Raw genomic sequence first — 17,119 nt, 5'->3', positions numbered from 1 at the left:
GGACAGATGTTATACAGACACTAAGAGAACACAAATGCCAGCCCAGGCTACTATACCCGGCCAAGCTCTCAATTACCATAGATGGAGAAACCAAAGTATTCCACGACAAAACCAAGTTCACACAATATCTTTCCACGAATCCAGCCCTTCAAAGGATAATAACAGAAAAGAAGCAATACAAGGACGGAAATCACGCCCTAGAACAACCAAGAAAGTAATCATTCAACAAACCAAAAAGAAGACAGCCACAAGAACAGAATGCCAACTCTAACAACAAAAATAAAAGGGAGCAACAATTACTTTTCCTTAATATCTCTTAATATCAATGGACTCAATTCCCCAATAAAAAGACATAGACTAACAGACTGGCTACACAAACAGGACCCAACATTCTGCTGCTTACAGGAAACCCATCTCAGGGAAAAAGACAGACACTACCTCAGAGTGAAAGGCTGGAAAACAATTTTCCAAGCAAATGGACTGAAGAAACAAGCTGGAGTAGCCATTTTAATATCGGATAAAATCGACTTCCAACCCAAAGTTATCAAAAAAGACAAGGAGGGACACTTCATACTCATCAAAGGTAAAATCCTCCAAGAGGAACTCTCAATTCTGAATATCTACGCACCAAATGCAAGGGCAGCCACATTCATTAGAGACACTTTAGTAAAGCTCAAAGCATACATTGCACCTCACACAATAATAGTGGGAGACTTCAACACACCACTTTCTTCAAAGGACAGATCGTGGAAACAGAAACTAAACAGGGACACAGTGAAACTAACAGAAGTTATGAAACAAATGGACCTGACAGATATCTACAGAACATTTTATCCTAAAACAAAAGGATATACCTTCTTCTCAGCACCTCACGGGACCTTCTCCAAAATTGACCATATAATTGGTCACAAAACAGGCCTCAATAGATACAAAAATATTGAAATTGTCCCATGTATCCTATCAGACCACCATGGCCTAAGACTGATCTTCAATAACAACATAAATAATGGAAAGCCAACATTCACGTGGAAACTGAATAACACTCTTCTCAATGATACCTTGGTCAAGGAAGGAATAAAGAAAGAAATTAAAGACTTTTTAGAGTTTAATGAAAATGAAGCCACAACGTACCCAAACCTATGGGACACAATGAAAGCATTTCTAAGAGGGAAACTCATAGCGCTGAGTGCCTCCAAGAAGAAACGGGAGACAGCACATACTAGCAGCTTGACAACACATCTAAAAGCCCTAGAAAAAAAGGAAGCAAATTCACCCAAGAGGAGTAGACGGCAGGAAATAATCAAACTCAGGGGTGAAATCAACCAAGTGGAAACAAGAAGAACTATTCAAAGAATTAACCAAACGAGGAGTTGGTTCTTTGAGAAAATCAACAAGATAGATAAACCCTTAGCTAGACTCACTAAAGGGCACAGGGACAAAATCCTAATTAACAAAATCAGAAATGAAAAGGGAGACATAACAACAGATCCTGAAGAAATCCAAAACACCATCAGATCCTTCTACAAAAGGCTATACTCAACAAAACTGGAAAACCTGGACGAAATGGACAAATTTCTGGACAGATACCAGGTACCAAAGTTGAATCAGGATCAAGTTGACCATCTAAACAGTCCCATATCACCTAAAGAAATAGAAGCAGTTATTAATAGTCTCCCAACCAAAAAAAGCCCAGGACCAGATGGGTTTAGTGCAGAGTTCTATCAGACCTTCAAAGAAGATCTAATTCCAGTTCTGCACAAACTATTTCACAAAATAGAAGTAGAAGGTACTCTACCCAACTCATTTTATGAAGCCACTATTACTCTGATACCTAAACCACAGAAAGATCCAACAAAGATAGAGAACTTCAGACCAATTTCTCTTATGAATATCGATGCAAAAATCCTCAATAAAATTCTCGCTAACCGAATCCAAGAACACATTAAAGCAATCATCCATCCTGACCAAGTAGGTTTTATTCCAGGGATGCAGGGATGGTTTAATATACGAAAATCCATCAATGTAATCCATTATATAAACAAACTCAAAGACAAAAACCACATGATCATCTCGTTAGATGCAGAAAAAGCATTTGACAAGATCCAACACCCATTCATGATAAAAGTTTTGGAAAGATCAGGAATTCAAGGCCCATACCTAAACATGATAAAAGCAATCTACAGCAAACCAGTAGCCAACATCAAAGTAAATGGAGAGAAGCTGGAAGCAATCCCACTAAAATCAGGGACTAGACAAGGCTGCCCACTTTCTCCCTACCTTTTCAACATAGTACTTGAAGTATTAGCCAGAGCAATTCGACAACAAAAGGAGATCAAGGGGATACAAATTGGAAAAGAGGAAGTCAAAATATCACTTTTTGCAGATGATATGATAGTATATATAAGTGACCCTAAAAATTCTACCAGAGAACTCCTAAACCTGATAAACAGCTTCGGTGAAGTAGCTGGATATAAAATAAACTCAAACAAGTCAATGGCCTTTCTCTATACAAAGAATAAACAGGCTGAGAAAGAAATTAGGGAAACAACACCCTTCTCAATAGTCACAAATAATATAAAATATCTTGGCGTGACTCTAACTAAGGAGGTGAAAGATCTGTATGATAAAAACTTCAAATCTCTGAAGAAAGAAATTAAAGAAGATCTCAGAAGATGGAAAGATCTCCCATGCTCATGGATTGGCAGGATCAACATTGTAAAAATGGCTATCTTGCCAAAAGCAATCTACAGATTCAATGCAATCCCCATCAAAATTCCAACTCAATTCTTCAACGAATTGGAAGGAGCAATTTGCAAATTTGTCTGGAATAACAAAAAACCTAGGATAGCAAAAAGTCTTCTCAAGGATAAAAGAACTTCTGGCGGAATCACCATGCCAGACCTAAAGCTTTACTACAGAGCAATTGTGATAAAAACTGCATGGTACTGGTATAGAGACAGACAAGTAGACCAATGGAATAGAATTGAAGATCCAGAAATGAACCCACACACCTATGGTCACTTGATCTTCGACAAGGGAGCTAAAACCATCCAGTGGAAGAAAGACAGCATTTTCAACAATTGGTGCTGGCACAACTGGTTGTTATCGTGTAGAAGAATGCGAATCGATCCATACTTATCTCCTTGTACTAAGGTCAAATCTAAGTGGATCAAGGAACTTCACATAAAACCAGAGACACTGAAACTTATAGAGGAGAAAGTGGGGAAAAGCCTTGAAGATATGGGCACAGGGGAAAAATTCCTGAACAGAACAGCAATGGCTTGTGCTGTAAGATCGAGAATCGACAAATGGGACCTAATGAAACTCCAAAGTTTCTGCAAGGCAAAAGACACCGTCAATAAGACAAAAAGACCACCAACAGATTGGGAAAGGATCTTTACCTATCCTAAATCAGATAGGGGACTAATATCCAACATATATAAAGAACTCAAGAAGGTGGACTTCAGAAAATCAAATAACCCCATTAAAAAATGGGGCTCAGAACTGAACAAAGAATTCTCACCTGAGGAATACCGAATGGCAGAGAAGCACTTGAAAAAATGTTCAACATCCTTAATCATCAGGGAAATGCAAATCAAAACAACCCTGAGATTCCACCTCACACCAGTCAGAATGGCTAAGATCAAAAATTCAGGTGACAGCAGATGCTGGCGAGGATGTGGAGAAAGAGGAACACTCCTCCATAGTTGGTGGGAGTGCAGGCTTGTACAACCACTCTGGAAATCAGTCTGGCGGTTCCTCAGAAAACTGGACATAGTACTACCGGAGGATCCAGCAATACCTCTCCTGGGCATATATCCAGAAGATGCCCCAACAGGTAAGAAGGACACATGCTCCACTATGTTCATAGCAGCCTTATTTATAATAGCCAGAAGCTGGAAAGAACCTAGATGCCCCTCAACAGAGGAATGGATACAGAAAATGTGGTACATCTACACAATGGAGTACTACTCAGCTATTAAAAAGAATGAATTTATGAAATTCCTAGCCAAATGGATGGACCTGGAGGGCATCATCCTGAGTGAGGTAACACATTCACAAAGAAACTCACACAATATGTATTCACTGATAAGTGGATATTAGCCCCAAACCTAGGATACCCAAGATATAAGATATAATTTGCTAAACACATGAAACTCAAGGAGAATGAAGACTGAAGTGTGGACACTATGCCCCTCCTTAGATTTGGGAACAAAACACCCATGGAAGGAGTTACAGAGATGGAGTTTGGAGCTGAGATGAAAGGATGGACCATGTAGAGACTGCCATAGCCAGGGATCCACCCCATAATCAGCATCCAAACGCTGACACCATTGCATACACTAGCAAGATTTTATTGAAAGGACGCAGATGTAGCTGTCTCTTGTGAGACTATGCCGGGGCCCAGCAAACACAGAAGTGGATGCTCACAGTCAGCTAATGGATGGATCATAGGGCTCCCAATGGAGGAGCTAGAGAAAGTAGCCAAGGAGCTAAAGGGATCTGCAACCCTATAGGTGGAACAACATTATGAGCTAACCAGTACCCCGGAGCTCTTGACTCTAGCTGCATATATATCAAAAGATGGCCTAGTCGGCCATCACTGGAAAGAGAGGCCCATTGGACTTGCAAACTTTATATGCCCCAGTACAGGGGAATACCAGGGCCAAAAAGGGGGAGTGGGTGGGCAGGGGAGTGGGGGTGGGTGGATATGGGGGACTTTTGGTATAGCATTGGAAATGTAAATGAGTAAAATACCTAATAAAAAATGGAAAAAAAAATAAAAAAAAATAAAAAAAAAAGATATTAACAGTAGTCCTCAATGAGTTAAAAACATACACTGTAAAACCAAAGGTAAAGTATAAGAACTCTATCTGGGTCATCAGGCATAGTATCCTAATGTTGTCTCATGAATTTTACTTAAAGTTTATACCTTTTGTGCTTAAGGAAAATGATGTTAGAGATTTAGACACCATTCTAAAAATATGACATATAAAATGAAGATTTAATGATATGGCTAGGCAGACAGCTCTTGGTTCTATTAAAGAATAACTACAAAACTTCTTAGGCCATGTAGTACTCGGGAGTGTGCACCTGCTTCAGTAGCAGATGAGGGTGTGGGGTGGAAGAACTCCTTTGTGGCAAGCAATAAACAGAGTGTCCCATCTTGGGCCTCAAGAACATCAATTCTTTCCTAAGAAGTTTGGGGACTAACCTCTGTCCCTCTGCTTTGAAATTAAATGTCTCCCCTAAGGCTCTGAAGGTGTCCTAAAGTTGCCTCTCTGGTCCATAAGTCAGAGCCAGCTCTAAAGTTAGACTTAAGAACAGCATTAAGGAATCTGGGTATGAAAAAAAAAGGGAACAGAAGATCCAACAAGCAAGTCTGAGGTCAGTTCAGTTTGTCTGAATGGACACAGAGGGTCCTGTCACCCGTCCCCATCCTGCTTTCTGTTTCTGACAGAAGTGCTCACTGTATATTCCTAGCTGTCCTAGAACTCTCTGTGTTGACCAGGTTACCTTCAGACTAACAGGGATCAGCCTGACTTTGTCTACCTAGTGCTGAGATTAGAGGCATGTGCCACCAAGCCTTACCTGGATTTTACTCCAGTTTGCTAGGTCAAACTCTTTTAATAGATAAGGCAAGAGGAGGCAGGACTCAGGGCACACTTAGGGATTTCTCCACACATCTCCACACATACTCAAGCTCAGATATTACCCATCCAATCTGACACTGCTACAAAAATAATTCCCTAACTCCAAAATACATTTAGAGTTACCATCCAGAGTTTTAAAGTCCATTTTAGTTATAGTTAGGATGTAAAATCGGTTGAGACTATATGAAATTTTCCATGCTAGACACATTTATTTTTAAAACCCTAGATACATCTATCTACTTAAACAGGTACTGTTTGAGGGGGGGAACCTAGACACTACCCTTAACAGCATGTACTCAAACCAGCACAGGTAGAGGATAAATTATCTGAGTTTAAGTAGCACTTGTGTCCTCTATGATATTGCTGGACTCTTTTGTGCAGTGTCTGCACTACAAAAGCATGCCACTGAAAGTTTCTTCTCTTTTGGTGGAAGCCAGAAAATCATTTGTTTTTCATTTGGAAGCTGTCTACAGGAATGGTCCAGACCTACAGAAAAAAGGTATAAAGCCTCAGAGGCTGAATGCATTTGGTCCAATCCCTGCTGTGCCTTTTTATGGTTATCATAGAGGGGACATCCACTTTCCATATTCATTGATTTATTGGGAGTTGAGGTTCCAGGGGACCTCTTAGGAAGGAACCAAATATCTATAGGTAAGTTCAGACTTCCCTAGGGCACCATAAATAGACATAACTCTCACTGTGGATCCTGAAAAGAACAGTATAAGCAATTTGATTAAAAACAAGTTGGTTAGTTATTACAAAGATGCATACTCTCTCCACTGATCTAAAGAAGCAGAAAGTCATTCGCTCTCAAGACTTCTTCCCCTGGGGTTCCTCTGATAGTAGGCCTCTGTTGGAGGCATAAAGGAGAAAGCAGGTGAACCTGGTAGTAGTGGCTCAGAAAGGCTCTCTTGGGAACAGTAAAGGAAGAAATGTGTCCAGAAAGCAGTGTGAGATGAAATTGTCCATCTGCTACCTGTTCTTTGGTATCTGAGGGTTTTTTTGGGTTTTTTTGTTTGTTTGTTTTTTTAGTTTGCTTATTTTTATCCAAAACTCCTTAAAAGGAAAGATAGACCTGATGACTAACCCAACATTGAAAGTGAATCGATAGACAGTGTCAATCCTGATTCCCCAGAAAGAGAGGTCAAAATTTCTTACGTTACTGAATGAATAAGGGCAGTAACCCAGTATACAAATGCAAGAGACTAACACTGGCTGAATGACATTCCTGACATTGGTAAACTGGTAAAACCCAGAATTCAGAGTTTGCTCCACATTGTATTAGAATGCAGGCTCCCATCCCTCAACTCATTCAGAAACTCTGATGAACACCTGCCTCTTACAAGGTCATGTACTGAATATTAAAAAAAAACAAAATCTCATGTTGAGCTGCGGAAAGAAAATTCTATGGTAGAGCTTTGTGGTCTAGACATGAATAGATGGTGCAATCATTTTAAATGTGTCCCTGTAGAGGGTTTATGAGCCTGGAGCAAAGTAGAGAAAGACACAGACCATCTCCCTGAGGGATCAAGACAGGACTCTCAGAGGGTTACAAACCAAATGTCTGATCATTTCCCAATTGTGGAAAGTAATTAACCTCTTATATGGGAAAAAATGGTGTTAACATCAATTCTTAAGTCATGTGCCTTCATTAAGTATATTGGAGAAGATAGTTTTATGCTGCCAGAATTTACAACACAAAGAAGATAATTTTCAATTCTATAGGGCAATGGATGGCTTTTACAGAAAAGACAAAAAGTTTACCTTAAAAAGACAGTCTCACCATTGCATACACTAGCAAGATTTTGCTGAAAGGACCCAGATAGAGCTGTCTCTTGTGAGACTATGCCTGGGCCTAGCAAACACAGAAGTGGATGCTCACAGTCAACTATTGGATGGATCACAGGGCTCCCAATGGAGGAGCTAGAGAAAGTACCCAAGGAGCTAAAGGGATCTGCAACGCTATAGGTGGAAGAACAATATGAACTAACCAGTACCCCGGAGCTCTTGACTCTAGCTGCATATGTATCAAAAGATGGCCTAGTCGGCCATCACTGGAAAGGGAGGCCCATTGAACACAAAAACTTTATATGCCCCAGTACAGGGGAATGCCAGGGCCAAAAAAATGGGAATGGGTAGGTAGGGAAGTGGGCGGGAGGGTATGGGGGACTTTTGGGATAGCATTGGAAATGTAATTGAGGAAAATATGTAATAAAAAATTTAATGTTCTGCACTCAGAGTGTTTTCTTTAAAGTTCTTATCAAGAATCCAAATGAATAAAGAGTGAAGCAAGTAAAAAAAAAAAACAGTCTCTTTTATAACTTTACTAAAATTAGAAATATATACCAGGACTGTATTGAAGTGCCAAGCTCTAAACTAGCAGTCATGAAAGTCATGAAGCTCCGTGTTCAATCTTTAGAACTTCAAGAAAAAATTCTTTGCCCAGGTAAAATACTTTCTACCTATAGCTTTAGCACTCTGGGACTGAAGCAATGGCTTGCCATGGATCTGAAGGTAGCTTGTGCTACAGTGTACCCCAGGCCAGCCTGGGTTACAGAGTGAGACCCTGTCTCAAAAATCCAAAATCACAAAGGATAAAATACTGAAGACTGTCACTCTTGTGTTACTTGTGTTGTATGGGTTTTTTTTTCTCTCTTGGCAAGAATACATTTGATTCCATTTCTTGTTGATCAGCAGAGAGCCACAGAGATTATTTCAACTTTTACTCTAGGAAACCAAGAAGCACACAGCCAGCCATCTACAATTTGGTGATTAACAGGATGTCTAGACAGGCTCTTATGAGCATAACATTATTAATTAACCAACAGTTTGGTTAATCACAATAGCAAGAGTAATTCCTGAAATAAATATTTTATTAATATGCCCATCAATAAAGCAAAAGTAAGAGGAAATATTTTAATTAATTCATTTGCAATAATATTGAGATTATGACTGGCAAATTCTGTTTGAGAGTCTGGAGAGTGAGCTAGTGTTTCTAGCATAGTAAATCTTCATCTTACTGTTTCTAATGGAACTGTATATTTCAATTTCCTGGCCAGAATTCCTTTTATGTCATCAATCTAGACTATATTAAGGTCCATTAGTGAACAATTGGCTCTGACAAACATTCTGTTGGTACATATTGTTCCTTCCTTTTAGAACTGTGCATTCCCAAAATCCCACTGGTAAGAACATTTTTTTTTTTTGCTAGATAAGGAATGTGCTGTCACTATGATTAAATATCTGATAATATCCTCTGTCAATCAAAAACATATATGAAAAAACACATAATATTTGAAAAGGAAAAAAGTAAATACATTGACCAGCACATACACAGTACACATTTTCATGAAATACAGCTAATCTAATATTTTTCAGAATCCATAGCTTTAAACCATGGGGGAGAAATACAAGTTACATTTAATCTGAAAATATTAGCCCAAAGCCTACTGTTTTGCCTTCACAGAAGTCCTTGTATAATGAACTTCCATGTTCCTCCTGACTTCTTTACTGCCATGAGCAATCCATCTACCCCCAAACTGTTTATTCCATTTCAGCTTTACTTACTTGGATGAGGAAATGAAGGCAGTAAACCTCACATCTTATCTTTAATGTTAACCATCTGGTCAACAGATATTTTAAGGCTAGAAGAAGATTTGAACTATAACCACATAAAAGTTTCCTGCAAAAAGTAAAATTTTATTTTATGCTATAAAAATCCCTTGGAGGACACATATTTGTATCTTTAAGTATATAAGTGTATATTAAAATGATTTACCAGTGAGCACTTAATACTTTCCAGACCTGTTCTGGCAGCTGGCAGGAAAGCAGGAAGGCCAGGCTTGCACAGTTGCTCTGTCAGGGAACAGGAGGTGGGGGTGGGGTGGCTGCTCAAGGCAAAGTGGACTCCTGTTGAGTCTCCAAGCTCAACTCCATCAAATTAACTTCACATATTGATATGTGAGAGCAGTGTTTTAGCAAGACTGTTTGCTCCTAAGGGGCCTTCTCATCAATCCTCTGGCCTTTCTTCCCGTAAATGCCAATAGAGCAGCCAGTAAATGCTGATGGACTTACCAATAAATGTTGATGGATCCAGCTGTGCCAAATGGAATGAGCAATTTTAGAAAACACAAAAATATATGTTCTCTGTCAAAATGAACAGTAATGTGTGAATGCATACTCTAGATATCCTGCTCAGAAGACACTCCAAAAAAAAAAAAGTTACAAGAGTCCACATTCCCTTAGGTCAACACTTAGGTGTGCATAATGGTGTTGCCTGTTTTCTTAATTACAACAGAAATTCATACTCACAATAATAAGGATCATGATAGTCTCAGACTTGCTTCAGAGCCCCTAGTGCACTTGTCCAAGCATGGCCAGACATCATTGTCTGCCTTTCACTTATCTAGATGAGATATGGTGATTATGTGTGAGAAGTAATTGGCCTTAGTTTGATATAAAACTTAAAATACAAAATTATCATATAACATAGCAAGGTCTAAGATAAAATTAGAAATGCTTGTCTAAATTTCTGTCTGTGTGTCATTAAACACCAAAACTGGTCCAGATGGGTTTCTATCAAGGCCAGGCCTATCTTTTCCTACAATGTTGTAGAAGACCCAAAGTGTCATTTTAGTCATAATGGATAGGAAGAAACTTACAGCCAGTTTAGCTACATCTTGTCTACCCCCTTATGGTTCCAAAGAAACCTAATCCATTAAAGTTTATCTTATTGAACTCAGATTCCCTGAACCCATTAAACTATCTTGTCAAGCAAAAAGAATCTCTTCAAAGATAGTTGCCAAAAGCAGGTTGTCTTAGTCACCATTTCATTGCTATGAAGAGACATCATGACTAAGGCAACACTTCGAAAGCATTTAACTGGGGAATTGCTTACAATTTCTTATGGCTTATTCATTATCAGCATAGTGAGATCATGGCAGGACACAGGGCGGCATGGCCCTGGAGCTGAGAGCATTACATCTTAGACAATGGGCAGGAGAGAGACAGACAGACAGAGAGAGACAGAGAGACAGACAGAGAGAGACAAAGAGGGACAGGGAATGTTTGGGTTGCTGTGGACTCTTTAAAACCACAAAGCTCACCCATCCCTAGTAACATACTTTCTCCAACAGGCCACACCTATTCCAACAAGACTATGCCTATTAATTCTTCTAATCCTACCAGACAGTTCCACTCCCTGATGACTAGCCATTCAAACATGTGAACCTATGGGCTCCATTCTAATTCATAGCACCACACAGGCCAAACAGATACATTAGACAGCCCAAGATACAATCCAGAATGCCTGAATCTGAAGGACGTACAGATAATATATGTAACATGAGAATAAATACTACATCAATTTTCATATTTACTTTTATCTGAACCTAAGAAAATTGAGCTTCTAATAATATCCGATTTGTGGACTCCCAGGGGTGGCCTTACCCAGGCAAATACATCAGGTGAACTGTGGCACTGAGACCCCACCAATGCCCTAGAGAGTGTGGAAAGGGAGAAAGCAGGAGTCACAGTGTGACTAGATTTCCATTGGCAGTCATGAGGAACTAAGATTAACTGGAATTCATGAAGGATTCAGCACATTTACAAATTACATACTAAGTATAGCAAGGAAAAATTTCTTTCACTGATGCTTCTGCAACAATCTGTGGCTTATGAATAAAAATGTGAATTATGTTTCTTGTTAAATAAGAGTGCACATGCAGCATCCTCTTGGTATAAGTGTGGTATCTGTCAGGCACAATACAAAATAAAAACCACACTCTTTCAAAATGAAAGATAGCACACACACGCACACACAATTTGAAGTTGTCACTATAACTACTTGAAATGAGTGGTGTTTAAAGCACTTAGGTTCTGCTCCTGAAGCACATATTTTAGAAAAGTTGAAAAGACATAAAATCAGAAATAAAATGTGCAGATGCTTGTAGCTGCTTTCATTTCAGTATTACACAATGGCATTTCCTGAGAGGAATGAATGAAAATGTGACTTCAATATCATTATCCCAAACACTGACCTCAGAAAGTTATTCTCTCACACTATCTCCTAGAGCTAAAATTGTACAGTAAGCTTGCCCATGACTTAATCAAGTTTGCAGACATGTAATGTATGTCCTCAGATGGTTTCCACATCCTAATTCATGATACCTCTGGTAATATAACTACTCAACACAACGGGCAATAAACTGAGTTTGCAGATGAAAGTAGGTATGATGATCAGGTGGTCTCAACAGTGGGGAGATTGTCCAAGGCTGTACAGGTGAGTCCAACACAATGGCCCAGGAAAAGCAGGACAAGGAGGCAGTGTGGCAAGGACAAAAGTGATAGAAGCGTGAGAAGAAATCTGTCTTGGGGTTGTTAGCACTGTCTTGGTTGTTAGCTACCAGTGAAGCGATATTAACATCTTAAGGAAGCTGTAGAAGCAGGAAAACAGATGTTGACAAGACCGTCCAGAATTACTACAACTCTACTGATATGTGATATTAGATCAGGGAAAGCTATTTCAGACTCCAGCAAGGAAAACCAATTTATGTTATGAATGCCAATTTGTTACACCAGCAACATAAAACCAGTATAAGAGAGTTCCCAGTTTAAGCATAAGTACATATGTTATAGACTTATAGAGACAGAGTTGAGAACAGTTGCTGCTCTAGCTGTTGTGTTGAGTGCACAATGTGTACTCCAAAACAGAGACACCAACAAGAACTAGGTACCTGTCCATTGGCAGATGCCTTCCAGTATATGATTTAGCAAGAAAACTATTCCATGGCTGTAAAGGCACAATTACTTTGTCAAGTAAAAAAATAAATCCAATCTATTTAGCAAACATTTTAGACCATAAAAAAACTTATACACACACACACACACACAAGACTAGAGTCTAGATTGATGGTTAGGAGCACTTACTATTCTTGCAGAGGATCCAGATTCAGTTCTCAGTATCCACATGGTGACTTATAGCCATCTATACCTCCAGTTCCCTCTTCTGGAATTCAGTACCCTCTTCTGGCTCATACAAGCACCTGAACATGTATGGTACACACACACTAATGCAAGCGCGCGCGCACACACACACACACACACACACACACACAAATAAATAAATAAATCTCAAAAAAACAACAAATTTTTGAGAATGTCAAATTCTTAAATGAACAAAGAAACTTTTCATATAATTCACATAACTAATAAAGAATAAAAATGTATCCGATGACGTAAAGGTGTTACAAGGTAAAGAGGTGTTTTATTTTATAAATGAATGCTTTCTAGGAACAATATTCTCTAGTGTCAATGACTGGTAAAATGAGTATTTCGTTACTACTGTGGTTGAATAAGTGATACTTCAGCTTATTTTCATTGTTTTATTTGAATCATAATAATTATATATTCTTCCAGCATCAAATATTAAAAAATAACCAAATGACCAGATTTTGAATGGTCTAACTATAGGGAAATGGAAAAAACTTTCTAAATACCAAGTCAATAGTTATAAAAATAACAAAAGGAAGTGCCCAGTCGTATTTTCCTATAGTAGTAATTCTACTTTAGGAAATAAAATACAGAAATAGAGACAAATGCATGGAAAAAAATCAATATTACCATAGTATTTATAATAAAAGTGACCTAATAGTAGGGTAGTGTATATTACAGTACATTCAAATGGTACGTATTTATGCAGACATGAGTAGTTTAGTATTGACCTGTGTCATGGCAGTGTCCCTATGACTTAGAGACTATGTGAAAGCACCTTAGAGGAACCTCCAGCAAGACATCATAGTGCGTGCGGACGTCGCAGGTCATGTCTTTCTCTGCATGAAGCTGACTTCCTGCACAAGCTGGATTCCGTAGAAGCCGATTGAAAAACAAGTCATGCTTCCACTGAGACTGCAGCACATTCAAGGACCCTATCTTATCTCACAGTCTGGATCATAGTTCAACCTGAGTTTACAGCTTTGGGAGTTCCCTTGTAGATATAAAATTATCTCAGCCAGGTTCATGTGAACCCTCAGCTCCTCCGTCTGAGCCGCATCTTACTACCCAGGTCTTCATTAAGAAGGGACCATACAACTAGCTGCTTTCCTCTCCACTCCTCCCTCTTTGGTCATCCAGGGGATGAAGGAGTTGTGATGGAAGATAGAGGGAGTAAGGATGGAACACCACTGGCTCATGTGTAAGCTGGCAGAGAACACTGGCTGAATCTGACAACTGGTGATTTCTGCACTGACTACTGTTTCATCTAGAAAGCAATTCTGTGGGTGTCTCAGAATCCCCCCCAACACCTCCTTCATGATTTCTCTGCACTGTCTATGTGTCTCTCAGCATTACCACTTTCTGGCTGACCACTTAACACCCACCCATACTTTACTCTTTGGACTCAGAGTCCCAGCCTTCTTCTCCTGACCACCTCAGTAGGAAGCCCCTCTGTAAGCATGTAGAGACCTCCTCCCTAACAACTCACTCAACATCTTAGACTTCTTGGCCTTAGCTCCATCATCTGGGGTAGAATATAAGCCTGAGTTAGGAATCACTATGGGTGATTGATATCCAACAGGCATTCCCCACAATAGGAAGACTAGCCTTTGACCCTGGGACTATCTTCATTATAAAACTAAACTAAAGACGAACAGTTCCTTTCCAGTGTTATCTCACAATGAGGATAGGAGAAGGGAACAAGCTTTGACCACACAGAAAAAGGCAACGTGGCTGACTGTACCAGCTAGAGAGGCAGCAGTTTTTAACTCCATTGAAGAAGTCTAGTAATTTTAGATTAGCTGAAATTAAGTAACAATGTTAACCTCCAAGAACTGTTGTGTCCCCTGGCTGAAATTATCTTTCAGGGAAGTGCAAGAAAAGAAAAATACAAGAAGTACCAAAGGCTGTTCTGTGATATGTTTGTTCTCTCCTACTGCATTTCACCACTAACAGCTAATTACCAGCGAGTTAATGTATTTTCTTATGATGTAATTAACAAAACAGCTCAGCAGCTGATAGAATTTACACTGTCACAGTATTTTAAATTATTAAGTAGATGATTGCTGTTTAATTTATGTGCAACATATTTTGGTTTCTTTTTTTTCATGTTAAACATTAAAATGGTTATAAGAATAATGAATATAGTACAAATTGCTTTATAAATAGGAAAAAACTAAAATATATTCTATAAATAATTTGTAATGGTTTGTATATTTTAAATCTAAGTGAGGTATCCAAAAACTGTTTCTTCTTATTTATCTATAATTTTTAGAAAGCTATTTAGCTTACTGAAAAATGAATGTTTTAAATTACAGCTATTGTTTAGGTTTAAAAGTTGATTCTACTACACATTCATAGAAGTTATTGATATATTGATACAAACTCTAAAAACATCTGCTTTTTTCCAGCTGGTTGGTTTTGTGTATGCCTGTTATGTGATCAGCATTTCCATGGAAGAAGAAGACACCTGTAAGTACCATAATCATTCCCTGGGGTCCCCTCTGGGTAAGACACTGACCCCTAAAAGCGATTATAAGGCTAGGAATCTTTCATATTTCAATCAGAAATATTATAACTCAACAGAGTGAAGTTATAATAGAGGAACCAAAGTCAACCTCATATAAGCTAGTGGGAGAGAGACTCAGAAGGCTGGAGAGTGCTGTCAGAGCATGTCAGAGGTCCCAGCATGGGTGTAAGCAACATGCTCAGCAGTTAGGGGATATTCTATTCATCATCAGTTGAGAGCATGCTGGTGGTAAAACTTTGAAATTTAACTAACAGCAATAATAGTAATACAATGTGATGTATGTGAGACATCCATATGTATATGAACTAAACAACAAAATTACATGAATGATACCACAAAATTACAGTTTTTCATGTGAAACTCTTTTGAAAAAACTTGAAGAGAATAAAAGTGACTTGTGGGATGCTCACAAACTAAGTAATGGTTTAGCATCAAATAAAAGGCATATCGTGCCTTGAGGTTCTGTTTTAGAGGCATATCTGCACAGGTCAACAAATGCCACTTATTGAGCACCTGAAAATTTATAAGGCATTTTTACCACAATTCTCTGGTGTGACCATGTAAGATATTGACCAGTTTTTACAGTTGAATTACTTTAGAAAATCACATCTACCCAATTTCCACTGTTGTTCATATTGCTTAAAATAGAGCTTTTAAGAAAATGGGGTGGTATAGCTAGCCTTTTCAATGGCCTTTCTAGAATACAGTTCCCAGGGCAATGGTGCCCACCAAACACATGCAGAAGTGGTGCCTAAACCAAAATCCATGGCAATGTGGTCTCATGTCAGTTAGCACAACAAATGATAGACAATTCTAGACGTTGAGACTAATAGTGTCAGTTGGTAAAATAGGTAAACACTAGCAGCATGTTTAGTGTCTACTTGGGATAATTTGCTTTTAGTGTTAAATGGGAAAGAATTCCTGGCAATTTTAAAGTGCAGTTAATGTAACAACCTGTCTTACTTGGCGAGGAGCTTCCAGGATGATAGCTTCAAAAGCTCATTGGTTGTGAAAACTGACAAATGCAAACACAGATCAACATTGTGATTCAAGCCCATGCTACACACACACACACACACACACAGAGAGAGAGAGAGAGAGAGAGAGAGAGAACAGAGAAAAGAAAGACAGAGAGAAGAGAAGAGAAGAGAAGAGAAGAGAAGAGAAGAGAAGAGAAGAGAAGAGAAGAGAAGAGAAGAGAAGAGAAGAGAAGAGAAGAGAAGAGAATTCACAATCCACATGGCCAGGAACAATTGATTGAATATGACTATCAACTGGACTGAGATTGTAAAGAAGCTGAGATTTGGGCTAAATAAATACTTCAAATGTTGTCTTGAATTTTGAATACTTGCTCTCACATTACCCACAAAAAAGGGACTTTTTTCTTTCTCCTCACTGAACTGTTCAGAGGCTCTCAGAAGATGCCAGTAGTCCACCTTGCTTTGCTGAGGAGAAAAGGCATTCTAATCATTAATCTTTTGTCAAACACAATAAATATAGAAAAACATTTCCTCAAGGCTTATGATTTTTGAGTGAAATTGGAAATACTCAATAGCATGCAAAATAAAAGTCTCACCTACACTGGATAGAGATTTTTTTGAAACTCTATCAAACTCCCTTGAGAGCAGTAGTTCTCAACCTGTCAGTTGCAACCACTTTGGAAGTGAACAACTCTTTCACAGGTGTTGCAAATCCAATATTTTTAAAAATTTATAACAGTAGCAAAGTAGTTATGAAGTAGCCATGAAATCATTTTATGTTTGAGAATCACCACAACATGAGGAACCATAGTAAAGACTCACAGCATTAGGAAGGTTGAGAACTACTACTTTAGAGTAATAATGTCAGAGAGGAACTGTATTGCTACTGGCAGATACTGTAGTTCTATTGACTTTGATATTAGTAATCAAGTGAATATTCTCTATACAAATCTCTGAATCAGCTA

The 17,119-nt window shown here is 38.7% G+C and overlaps 1 protein-coding gene across 3 annotated transcripts in view; it reads left to right on the top strand.

Annotated features, from left to right (window-relative positions):
- Nkain3 (Na+/K+ transporting ATPase interacting 3) overlaps positions 1 to 17,119 on the top strand; it is a 669,681-nt gene that overhangs the window by 607,254 nt on the left and 45,308 nt on the right. For all 3 annotated transcript variants that reach the window (XM_006537951.4, XM_011250046.3, NM_001290410.1), the window contains exon 5: positions 15,056 to 15,116. In XM_006537951.4, the coding sequence (XP_006538014.1) occupies positions 15,056 to 15,116 (61 nt within the window). The remainder of the gene's footprint in view (positions 1 to 15,055; positions 15,117 to 17,119) is intronic.

Source organism: Mus musculus, chromosome 4, assembly GCF_000001635.26.
Source record: "Mus musculus strain C57BL/6J chromosome 4, GRCm38.p6 C57BL/6J".
Taxonomy (NCBI): Eukaryota; Metazoa; Chordata; class Mammalia; order Rodentia; family Muridae; genus Mus; species Mus musculus.
The sequence above is the reverse complement of the archived record's forward strand: the minus strand, read 5'-3'. Positions and strand labels throughout refer to the sequence as shown.